The 12,242-nt window shown below is 36.2% G+C and overlaps 1 protein-coding gene across 1 annotated transcript; it reads right to left on the bottom strand.

Moving 5' to 3' along the window:
• Positions 1–10,994: 10,994 nt before the first annotated feature.
• On the bottom strand, positions 10,995–12,031 carry LOC110891411 (ethylene-responsive transcription factor TINY). Its single transcript, XM_022139106.2, has one exon. It carries the CDS (start codon positions 11,809–11,811, stop codon positions 11,140–11,142), a length of 672 nt encoding a protein of 223 aa, XP_021994798.1. The 5' UTR covers positions 11,812–12,031; the 3' UTR covers positions 10,995–11,139.
• Between the last annotated feature and the right edge of the window lie 211 nt (positions 12,032–12,242).

Here is a 12,242-nt window from a genome sequence, read left to right as displayed (position 1 = left end):
ATCAATATCTATTATAATGCTATATCTCAGTATTTTCAATATCAAATCACATCAAACATACCAACGCTCGCGATGACATCAAGAGAGGACCGATACTACCCTCCTTGATGGCCGTGATGCGTCGCAATATTCGAAAGCGCACTCGAGGTCACGCGCAACCCGATTATCGCAAGGTGAATCGAAATATGGATAATTACGTATGGACCTATATATATATATACATATATATATATATATATATAATAATAATAAATAATGATAATAGCTGTGGTGTTGGTGAAGTTAATCGAATCGAATCAAATCAATTCAAATCGAAATTGAAAAGTGTTAACGTGTACTGATGTATAATAATAATGATGATAATAAATAAATACAAGTTTATGTACGGACAAAACTATCGCAACGCCGAAACGAAACGACGAAGGACCAGTCGATAGGCTGGGCCGGCCGAATGGCCAGGCCAGCCGATCGGTTGGGCCAGCCGAACGGCTGGGCCAGCCGATCGGACAGGCCAGCCGAACGGCTGGGCCAGCCGATCGAACGGCCTTCCTTTCCCTCCCTTTCTTCCTCCTTGCCTATAAATAGCCATTCACTTCACTTGAACAGTGAAGTGACAGCTCTCGACCGGCCAGGACGTTTTTGCCTCTTTTTCTCTCGATTCCTCGCGATTCTTGTAAGTTTTCAACCCAAATCTTGTACTTTCTTGATCAAAACGCAATCCTACATCTTTCTATCTTTCAAATTCTAAGATGATGTCATCATGGTGTTCTTATGAACTTCATTTTTGGCCTCATTTCACCAAGAACAACTCAGATCTGGAGGATTTCCACAAGATTTAACAATGTTTTTTTGTACAAATCTGCATTCAATCATGTGTGAAAGGACTGAAAGATGGATTTCCGTCCTTCCTTCAACTCTTTTACACTCAATGCACTTAAAAACCGAAGGAATCAGAGTTGTACCGACTTTTCTACTCATTCTTAGTGTTGAGTTGGTTCAATATCTGATTTCTAATCAAGAACGGGTGATTTTCGGGATTTACAAGGGAAAATCGTCAAAAACCGGGGGGTTATTCCCGGTCATCAGAACAAGTCGGAAATGTTGGAATTTCAGTTGTTTAGCACGAAAGCACACCGTCTCAGTCAAAACCACCGAAAAACCTTCGAAACTTAGTCAAAAAACTGCTGAACGAACAGGCTAACTGGTCGAACAGGCTAGCCGATCGAACAGGCTAGTCGATCGGTCATGCAAGCCGATCGGACAGCCCATTCGATCGGACAGGCTAGCCGATCGGACAGGCTAGCCGATCGGACATGCTAGCCGATCGGACATGCTAGCCGATCGGATAGGCTAGCCGATCGGACATGCTAGCCGATCGGACAGCCCGTCCGATCGAACAGCAGCCTTTCCGACCAGATTACTGCCCAACTTCTTAACACGCTATCCAACGCTTACGCTATCGAACTGTAATCAGGGTAATTTCGGACGTGCACCTCTCAATTCAACCAAGTTGTGTTTACTAGTTAAACACCGACTGTGAGTATACTCGAATCCCTTTTTAATCATATTTTGGTGTAACATACGTTTACAATGAATCAAGCAAATCGAATGTGTTTAATCAATCAAGTAAATCGAATGTGTTCAATCAATCAATCAATCTATCATTGCGAATGACTTATGCATAGTTACACGTGATGCTAGTATGTATGCGCTAGGACTTTTACTCGCGGAGTCCCGCCTTAACTAGTATGGATCTGTAGCACCTGATGGGGTCTAGTTTAGGTGTTCGAGCAATCGAGAATCTAAGCCGTAGAGACAAAGCTGGAGTATTAGTCTTGTAGTGCGTATGTTGTGTATCTCGTTATGTATATAGGAATTCGCAGCACTTGTTTTTATCTATTATGCTACTATCAAAACTTGTATACTCGCCAGTACCCTTCGTACTGACGTTATTTTTAACGTATGTTGCAGGTATATAAGTGGAGGTCTGCATCAAATCAAGCTAGGAAGTCTAGAAACCCACATAAAAATCTAGGTTGCGGATTTGTATTGTTCGAGAGGACAAGAAATCAGTGATAACTTATGTGATTGTAATGTTGTTAGTATGGGATAACAAATGTAATAATTATTATCGCAATATAGTTGTTATGGATTCTCTTGAGCAATCTGATTCGCCTAGTTCTGCGCCGATGATTCCGCCATCGGTTGGGGTGTGACAATAAAGCTCCTAAGGCGGTGATTGAAAGTATCGAAGCAAGTATGAGGCGTTTTTTGTGGGCGGGGTCTAGTGAAGAAAGAAAGATTCTATAGGTTGCTTGGGATGTTATAACTACACCAAAAAAGGAAGGCGGTTTAGGCGTGACCAAGTTGCAAGACGTGAATGAAGCGTTTCTCCTAAAATGGACATGGCGATTCAAAAAAGAAGGTAATTGCTTATGGAAGAAAGTTATTATGGGATGTCATGGTTCGAGCCGGGCTTGGACTATGTTTCCATGTAGTCCATTGGCTAGCGGTTGTTGGAAACAAATCGTGAAAATAGGGGAGAAAAGACTCTTGAATGGTAATTCTCTCAATAGCTATTTCGTTAGTATGCCTAGTGATGGGTCAATGATTAAATTTTGGGGAGACACTTGGTTGTGCGAAGACCCTCTCCGTATAATATATCTGAAATTATTCAGGCTGGAAAAACATAAATGGGTTCCTGTGTCATCTCGGTTACAATGTGTGAATGGTGATAAGATTCTTTCCTAGGATTGGCGTTCGGTACCATCTTCCTATGATGAAGTTACCGAGTTGTTTCAACTCCTTGATGATATTCACGATTACAATTGGAGAGGTGGAGTTGATGTTTAGAAATGGAAGGGTGATTCTAATGGGACATTTACTGTGAGTGCAGCTAAGAATTTGATCACTACCACATCGCTTCCGGTAAATAAATCGAACGTGAAGTGGAAAGGGTGGGTTCCTTTAAAGTGCAAGATCATGATCATGATCTGGAGGGCTAATCTTAATTAGGGATGGCAATGGGTCGGGTTTGGGACGGGTTTAGGTAATTCCAAACCCAAACCCGATTAGATAAGCTTGTCCCAAACCCGTCCCAAAACCCGTCGGGTTTCTAGCGGGTAAATACCCATCGGGTATCGGGTATACCCGCGGGTTTCGGGTAAACCCGTTAATTTAAAAAGATTACTCGTTGGGTATACACATCTCAAAACTCATTGGGTATCTATCGGGTAACTACTAACCGGTTACATTTTGTATTGTTTTTATAAAAATATATAACAAATAACTACAATGTATATGAAATAGAATATCTATATGTGTAAAAAATGGATATATTATATATATACATATTAATAATATAAATGAAAATATATCGGGTATACAATCGGGTAAACGGGTACACTTTATCGGGTAATTGGGTCGGGTAAACGGGTATATCACTAAATCCCAAACCCGTCCCAAACCCGCGAAAAAAATAAAAAACTATTCCCAAACCCGTCCCAAACCCGATTAACCGACCCCAAACCCGTCCCAAATGTATCGGGTTTCGGGTTTACCCATCGGGTTCGGGTTTGATTGCCATCCCTAATCTTAATCGGCTTCCTACTAGACTGGAACTTCTTAAACGCGGAATTCCAATGCAGAATGTATCGTGTGTTTTGTGTCATTCGGACCCGTAGACGGCGATTCATTTGTTCACCGGGTGTTTATTTTCGGCTGAGATTTGGGCTAGAGTGGGCGCTTGGTGTCGATTGAGACCAATTTTTTCTTTTGACGTGACGGACCTCTTGAAAATGGCGGAAACTCAAACAGACACGAAACAGGCGAAATACATTTTAAGAGGTATATTTTTACTACAATGTGGGCGTTATGGAATGAACGTAATGCTCGTATTTTTAAAGGCAAGTCTCGTAGAGCGATTGAAGTGATGGAAAACATAAAATCGACGTCGTACTTTTGGATTCGGTATAGATCTAGATTGGAAGGTATAGATTGGAATGTTTGGTGTAAATATCCGTTGGATTTGATGTAATGTCGTTTTTTGCCTTGGGGTCTTTGTTTTGAGGGCCGCTTGTGGTGTTTTTTTGAATGAAATTTACCTTTAAAAAAAAACCTATAACTTTTTAACGATATGAAAAAAAATTGAAGATACACTACTTTACCAGATTTTGTTTCATTAAGTGTATCACTTGAACGTAGACACCACACACATTCATCAAACTACATAAATACAAAGAGGGCTGGTACTTGAAAACCAACTAAAAACAAATGCAAAACACGTACGTATGAAGAAGCATTTGTCTTTTGTCACAGGACCACCATAGACCTGTCAATGTACCGTAAGCTGGCTACAATCGCGGGAAAACTAGTTTTCAAAAAAAAAAAGTCATATATTAAAAAAATATTAATAAAAATACGAAATGAGAAAAACCCCTCAATTAAGTAGCCTAAGTTTGTCCTTACTCCTTAGATGTTGGTACAATGGTCAAAAGGTCTGCCCTCCTTAATAGAGATGCAGGTTTGATTCCCGTTTGGGCCATTTTTGAGGGAAATATGGGTGAATGGACGAATAGGGGCTTTAATCCTGGATTCGATCCTGATGGGGGCAAGGGTTCACAGATTCCATCCGGTTTCCGTGCATCAGGGGGCACGGTCTCATCGCCGTCGAGAAGTCGACCTTGAATATAGCGCCGATCGAGTATGGTGAGTTTACACGTAAGATTCTTTGCCGTTTAAAAAAAAAGTAGAGTAAACCTACGATATATCCTTCCCCCATAAGACTATGATGCTTGAGGTAGTCCCTGTACAACCAAGTAGCGAGTATAAAATTCATGTTTTTACCACAATACACCAATTCTCATCATGTATTCACAAGTGTAGGTAAGAGTGAGTTTACACAACATACATATGAATGTATATCACTTGCACAAACACATGTTTCATATTTCACATACAAGTGAATTATTATAACACAACAATGTGAGAATCAAGTTCTTTAAGACACATATTTGTGAATTTTGTCCAAGACTAAATGAGTGAAACATAATCCACAATGCCAAATGTATGAATTCAAAGTTCATGATACCCAAATGGCCACATTTTTATTTTTTGAAAGGCAAATTTCATTCCACACCAAAACTAGCGAGGAGCTAGAAACAAACAACAAGAACAAAAAAAGAAATTACATAATATTGAAACTTTCCCATTGATCCTCCTTGAGATTTTAGCTTTTCGCTCTACTTTTCAGCCACAAAAAGCCCAACGCTTTCACCTCATCCATGATGCCTTGGAGATTCATCTTCTTGCCGTTAAAAATAACGTTGTTCCTATGCTTCCACAGAACCCAACACGTGAGAAGCATTACCGATTGGACTGCTTTGACAAAGTTAGACGTACCATGTGTGAACAAAATTCTACGATACGAAATGTGTGAATCAAAGTCAAGAATACCTAAAGTGAGAGCCTACCTAAATGTATGAATCATAGTCTTAAAAGTCAAGATATTTGTTAATTACGCTTTCAAGGTCGTACTTAATGATGATTATAGTACGTGATAGTCTCTAACACATGTAGATAAAAACAAACTTAATTAATACATGTGGACTATAAGAATGTTTTTAAACTCAAGGGCAGACTCAACCATTTTTGTGACCTAAAGCAAATTAAAAACTCGAGCCCTTTTTCCAAAAAAAAAACACTATTTGAGAAAAAACTCTTCTTTACCCGCACTTGGGACCGACAAAATAAACTAAAAGGTTTATTGTTGGCGAAATTTTTTGTATTTTTATATATTTTTTTATGTGTAAAGATAAGTTGAGAGCCCAAAGATTATTATAATTTTTTTTTTTTAAATTGAAGACCCTATTAATTTGGAGGCCTAAAGCCCAAACCTCAATACACTTGTGCTTGGGCCGGCCCTGACAGTAAATATGATGTAATATTATTTCATAACAAAATTTACATTTTTTTTAATTTCGATCTTTTATTTTACATCATTTTGACACTTCAATTAATTCACAAAATTATTAAATATCCCAACACAAAATAATAGATGAACCAAGAAATCACAACTTAACGCTTGTGTATACATTTTTCCGTGAATGTACTTGAGTGTAATTATACTACAAGATATTTAAAGATAAAACTACAAGATATCAACCTCACGCGCGCACGCGCGCAGACACATATACACTTTAAAAACATCTTATTTACAAAATCTGATCATACGCTGCTAAAACATAGTAGAAAACGTAAATTAGCTTCGTTAGGGCACGATAGCACCCTTGATCACGGAACTATTGTGCTCTACCTAGCAACAATTTGAAGGGGAGAGATGCTTTGTTAGGTGGGGAAGGGTCGACATTTAAGTGGTTTGTCTCGTGTCCACAAATTATACAAAACACATTTGGTCCTATTATGTTTTGTGACAGCCATTGCCAGCCATCACTTTTTGAAATCCAAAAGAAAAGCTCAAATCTAGTAGTGGTTAATTTGTCATCAATGGCATTGTAACAAAACTTTTGGATCTTTTACGGTACAAAGTACAACAAAATTGTTGTATCTTCATAATTATATATCTTCTATAAATAGAGTTATTAGATTGTATGTTTATGTTGTTAGAGTAGCGTAATGCGGGGTTACGGACACCAGTGTGACACCTGGCGTGTGGTGAAACCATAGACGTGGTGTTGTACGCGTTAATCCAGAGGGTGAAAGGTGAAAGCACGTTTTTGATGACGTACATCGTAAGGTACTCAATATATGTTTTTATTTTCTTTTATAAAGAACTTAACAAACCTTGCAAGTGTTTATAAATGTATAAATTTGTCAAACTTTATAAAGTAAATATATTTAAAATTTTAACATCTAAGAAACAAGTGATGCTTTTTTTTAATAACACACATATCTTTAATAGTGTATTATAATTATAATCAATAAATTAGTTATGCAAATTAAATATTATAGATGGTAACTACATGGAAAATGCCCTTTAAAAATGTAGACATGATTGATCGATAGGAAACACAAAAATGACAAATTTGCGACAAAATAGCGACGTGTTACCAACGAATATATGAATCATTACGTAAGTCTTGTCGCGAATATCGGATAGCGACAAGTTATCAACGAAAGCCTGAATCTCTTGGGAGGTTCATGAACATTCTGAACAAAACCATGAGCTCACTCTTATAATAAAAAACTTACTGAAAATATCTAAAAACTCAAATATAGTTCTGCCAATTAAGTTTGAAAACTTCATGTTCTAAGGGTGTCCGGGGCACCTTAGGTGACCCCTTTAGGTGACTCCATTCACCTATTAGGTGAGCATTGCCAACACTTAGGTGAGTTAGAGAGAGAGTAGAGAGAGAGGGTGAAATAGGTGGGGAGTTGCCGAGAGAGGGGAGGAGAGAGGGAGGAGAGAGGGAGATCTTGACCAATCAATGCTTTTCTTCTTCTTTTTTTTTTTTTTTTAAAAAAAAAAAAAACCAATTCACCTAAGAGGGGAGTGCCGCCATCAAAAAGGGGTATTAGGGGAGTGTTAGAGGGGAGTTGACGTGGCATTTTATGGTTGGTTATGTGTAAGAGGGGGGACTCACCTAAGAGGTGAGCACCCCTTACACCCTAAGTGAATTAGGCACCATAACTTTCAATGAAAGATTGATGGGTCTTTGTCGAGATGAAATATATGACAAAATCTTAACTAGGTAGATAATGATGATAACGCGTACCATGGATATTTCTACAACTGGTTTAAAAACTTAATAGATTGCACTAAACATATCTCTTTCCTATTGATTTTATTGTATTTACCGTCTTTAATCTACTATATCAGTCATATCATCTTTCTACTTTTACTTGTTCATGTCTGAGTTCCACATATACCAGTTTACATTTGGCCTCACCTAATGATAATGATAATGTGCAACTACAAATTATGAGGATACAAATTATGAAGATGACAAGGAATGAGTTCCAAGACATATCATCGTATACAATAGTAAGAGACATGTGTCATAGAACCACATCATCTACGTTATTGAAAAGTATAGTGGCTTTTCTATGTATTGTGAGTTAACTAAATATCCGTTAATAATTGTCACATCACCACTACGTCACAACTTGACCATTAACTAATACCCGCTAACATTGTGTTGTGGGTTAACTAACACCCAATATCACTAACTAAACAAAAAAAAAAGAGAAAAAGAAATTGAAGGTGGCTTGTGATTGCTAGATACATCCATGGGGCCCACCACAACGTGTTAACGATTTGGCCATTAATGAAAGCTGTTAACGTACTGGGGCGGTGTGTCAATCGTTAACAAGCTGATGTGACGCGTTAAAGGGAATCCGTTTAACCGAGAATGGATAGTCTAAACCATCACATTTTGCCCATATGTACCATGATGAAATCAACATAATTTGTTACTAGAAGTATGTTTTCAACTAGCGTTTTACTAAGTCTTTCTAATGATATTGCCGCTATTTAAAAAAGGTTTCTTATTAAAAAATTCTTTTACACAACAACACTTTGTCCTAATATACTAGATAGTATCTATAAATTCTTACGTAACACGCTAGTTTACCCAAATTATCATCACCTCGTTCAAGTGTGAATAAACTTTACACTTTGTTTTATTGTACTTTGGGAAGTTTTCCACAAAACACATTTTCATTTTGACGTATGAGATTAAATCGCTTTAAAAATAGATAACAATTCCTGATAAAAAGTTAGTATGATATAACGAAATCAATTCATTTAAAAAGGTAAATTAAGTTGTTAAGTTAAACCTAAAAACAAATATTATTATTTTTTTCTACAAGAACTAAAAATATCAAACTTAAACTAACACATAGAACGGATTGAGTAATTCAATCCGGTTCAAATGGTTCAGACACTAACCAACTGGTTCAATGCCAAAACGGTCCAAGTAGCATAACCGGACCACCGGTAACGCAAGTTCCCGATTCAACAGGTCTGACCAGTCGGTTTGCTCCGATCTGGAAATCATAGGGAGGAATCATGAGTTTTATAAAAAAGTTAACAAAATAAACAAATTTGAACACCATGCTTAAATTAATTAAAAATGTTAAATAAGAAAGCTTCTAGAGCTAAGGCCATCCGTAGTCATAAAGCCCTTTGTCGGGCGTTATGCGACACGTGTCGTACCACGTCACACAGGGGCATTATATCACTAAAGCCCGTAATCATAAAGCCACTACCCATCAATACCTAATTATTAATTTTTGTTTTTATTAATTAATTATAAAAACCTTGCTTTATTTTGATTGGTCCAGACTTTGAAAACAACCCCCATCACCGGCGTTATATATATGGCGCCACCCAACTTTTTTTTGTCTCATAAAGCACCTCGTAGTGGTGTTTAGGGCTTTATAGAGGCTTTATGAAGGCATATAGCGCCCCACTACACAAGCGCTAATAATGTAGCTTTTGAGTGTTAAAATTGTACTTTATGCAAAACAAGATGTACCTCAACCAATTGTCGGAAACCCTTTTCTTGTCACCTCACCTTCCCCCAACCACACGAATGCTAACACCAAAAAAGTAGGACGACTATTTACCATGTATGTACTCTACAATTAATACACTACCTTTTGTCTTTATAGTCGTATTATAAACTTGTACGATATAATATTTATAATGTAGACTATATTATACGTTACAACCTATAACTATTCACTTATATGGGACAATGACACTCTAAAATTAAGACCACGTATCAATCACCTCAAATTAAATGACATGAGGCTAAGCTATAATAAATAGATATACTAATAAATGACATGAGGCTAAGCTATAGTAAAAGATAAACTAATATAAATATGATATGTCATAATCATATAAGTAACTAATTTACACGTCAATGGTGATACTTTAAGAAAATCACATAAGTAACTAATTTACACGTCAAATATTTATAGACGTTATGATATACTAAAGTTATTTAACGAATCTACTTTATATTGTTTATGGTCATAGTGAATAGTTCAAATTAGAAGAAATTTTTTGTAAGAAAAAAAAAAATAAATTTCAACGAATAGGAATGTTTCATTTTATTTTATTAAATTTTTGTGTTTAATGTCATTGTAAGGGTCTCTTGGTAAACGTGCATAAATTATTAAATTGTAGTCTTCCTCTTTAATAAATAATAAAAATAAATTTGTAACCTATTTTTAAAATATATATATATTTTTTAAAATATATCTTTTTCAAAAAGCAATTAATTTATAGTGTAGGATAAATCACGAGTTGTGTAGGATTAATTATAAGTTGTGTATGATAAATTTCAGAATGTGTAGGATAATTTTTGTTGTGTACAGACAAAAAAATTTAGTGTGAAAGATGATGGTCTTTATAACTAATTAATTAATCAAATAAACAATAAATGAGATTAGAGAAAAAATGTTTAATCTTTTACATTTATACCCTTTGTTTTTTTTTTCTTTTTTCTTCTCAATTAAAATTTCTTCTAAAATATATGGTCATAAATATCATAGATATACAAAGACAAAGTAACCAGTTATGTAAGCAAATATAATAATACTTAGAAGCAGATAAAAAGAAAATAATTAAATAAAAGATTGGACAAATATAATATTTTAAAAGAAGTCCAATCATATAATCTTTTTTCTGAATGAAAATAATTTTACACAATTTCACACAATAGAATTTGAGCATTCACCATTTGTAAGATAAACATCATTTAAACACTTTAGTACCAATAGCTACAAACTATTTGGTGTCTAATCATATAAATACTTAAAATAATTCTATATTACAATACCTAAAAGGTAACAATTTTCTATATACATATATATATATATTTTAAATTTTGGATGTATATTTAGCCCAACTACAATACCTAAAAGGTAACAATTTTCTATATTTTTTTTAATATTGGATGTATATTTAGCCCAACATCTAAATTGGTTGAAAAGTAATATCAATACTTAGCCCAACATTTAAATTGGTTGAAAAGTAATATTAATACGTTTATTTATTTCGTTGGTTACATCATATCAACAAATTAACATAAATGATATAATTTTTCTAGGATGAGTTTTTTCATAAGCAAGATTAGAAAGGTTAAAACTAAACCAAAAACACGTACACTAATAATTCCACAGTAAAGATTCAAAATCACCGGAAACCACATTCTTCTGACCGGAAATATGCCCGCCGCCATCGCCATCACCGCCTTTATTCATCCATTGTGGTGGGTACGACCACCCTTCCGCCACCGAGTCGATGTACACAAACTCTTTATCATTCGAGTCCACCGAGTCCAAACCAAGACTCGGTAGCTCGGTTATTTCGTCCAAATCTTCTGACGACACTGAGGACTGTGCAGGTGGAAAATCAAACATTTCCATTGCGGCAGCTTTAGCTGCCGCAGCCTGCACGTCTCTCGGTGACGAGGAAACTGGTCGGGGCAATAACCCGACCAGTTCAGGGAAATTAATAATAGCCGAATTTCCCTTAATGCTAAGTGCTGCCACGTCATGTGCACGCGCAGCCATTTCAGGGTTTCGGTATGTTCCAAGCCATATCCTTGATTTTTTCCTTGGTTCACGGATTTCTGACACCCATTTTCCCCAATTACGCATGCGAACTCCGCGGTAGACCGGGTGTTTTGTGCTCGTGTCCCGGTCTCTCTTTGTGGTTCTCATTTTAGGGTTTTGTGGTTTGTGAACCGGTTGGGCTGAACCGGGTGAGGAACATGGTGAAGTCAGGGAGTTTGAGCTGCAATCATCATGTTCAGAAGTGGGATTTTCTGCACTCATTATGACTGAACCAGTTGCTGATGATTTGATCTTGATAAGTGCATATGTTATTGGATAGCAAAATGGAGGATAATTAACTTATAGAAAGATAAGGCAGTGAGCCAGTGAGTTTATCTTATTGGATCATTTCTGACTGAGTGATACACTTATATAACCATATCATGAGAGATATATAGAGAGAGAAAGATAGATATATAGAGAGAGAACACATGGTTCTATGCATATGGGGTCGTTATTTTAAGTACCATTTAAACTAGGGATGAAAAAAAAAATCTTGTTTCTATGGTCTACAACTAGTAACTTCACTTTCATATTTACCCTTTTTATTTCAACTTTCCTTTTTCATGAAGTTTCAAGTTAGATGGGTGAGTGGGTGACTCATTAACCGAATCTTTAACACAAACTTTAATCATGCTTTAGGGAAGAAATTG

Source organism: Helianthus annuus, chromosome 11 (assembly GCF_002127325.2).
Source record: "Helianthus annuus cultivar XRQ/B chromosome 11, HanXRQr2.0-SUNRISE, whole genome shotgun sequence".
Taxonomy (NCBI): Eukaryota; Viridiplantae; Streptophyta; class Magnoliopsida; order Asterales; family Asteraceae; genus Helianthus; species Helianthus annuus.
Note: the sequence above shows the minus strand (reverse complement) of the source record. Positions and strands in the feature narration are given on the sequence as shown.

Coding starts and splice junctions, on each gene's coding strand:
- LOC110891411 (XM_022139106.2), bottom strand. CDS start 11,811: ATGAGTGCAGAAAATCCCACTTCTGAACATGATGATTGCAGCTCAAAC.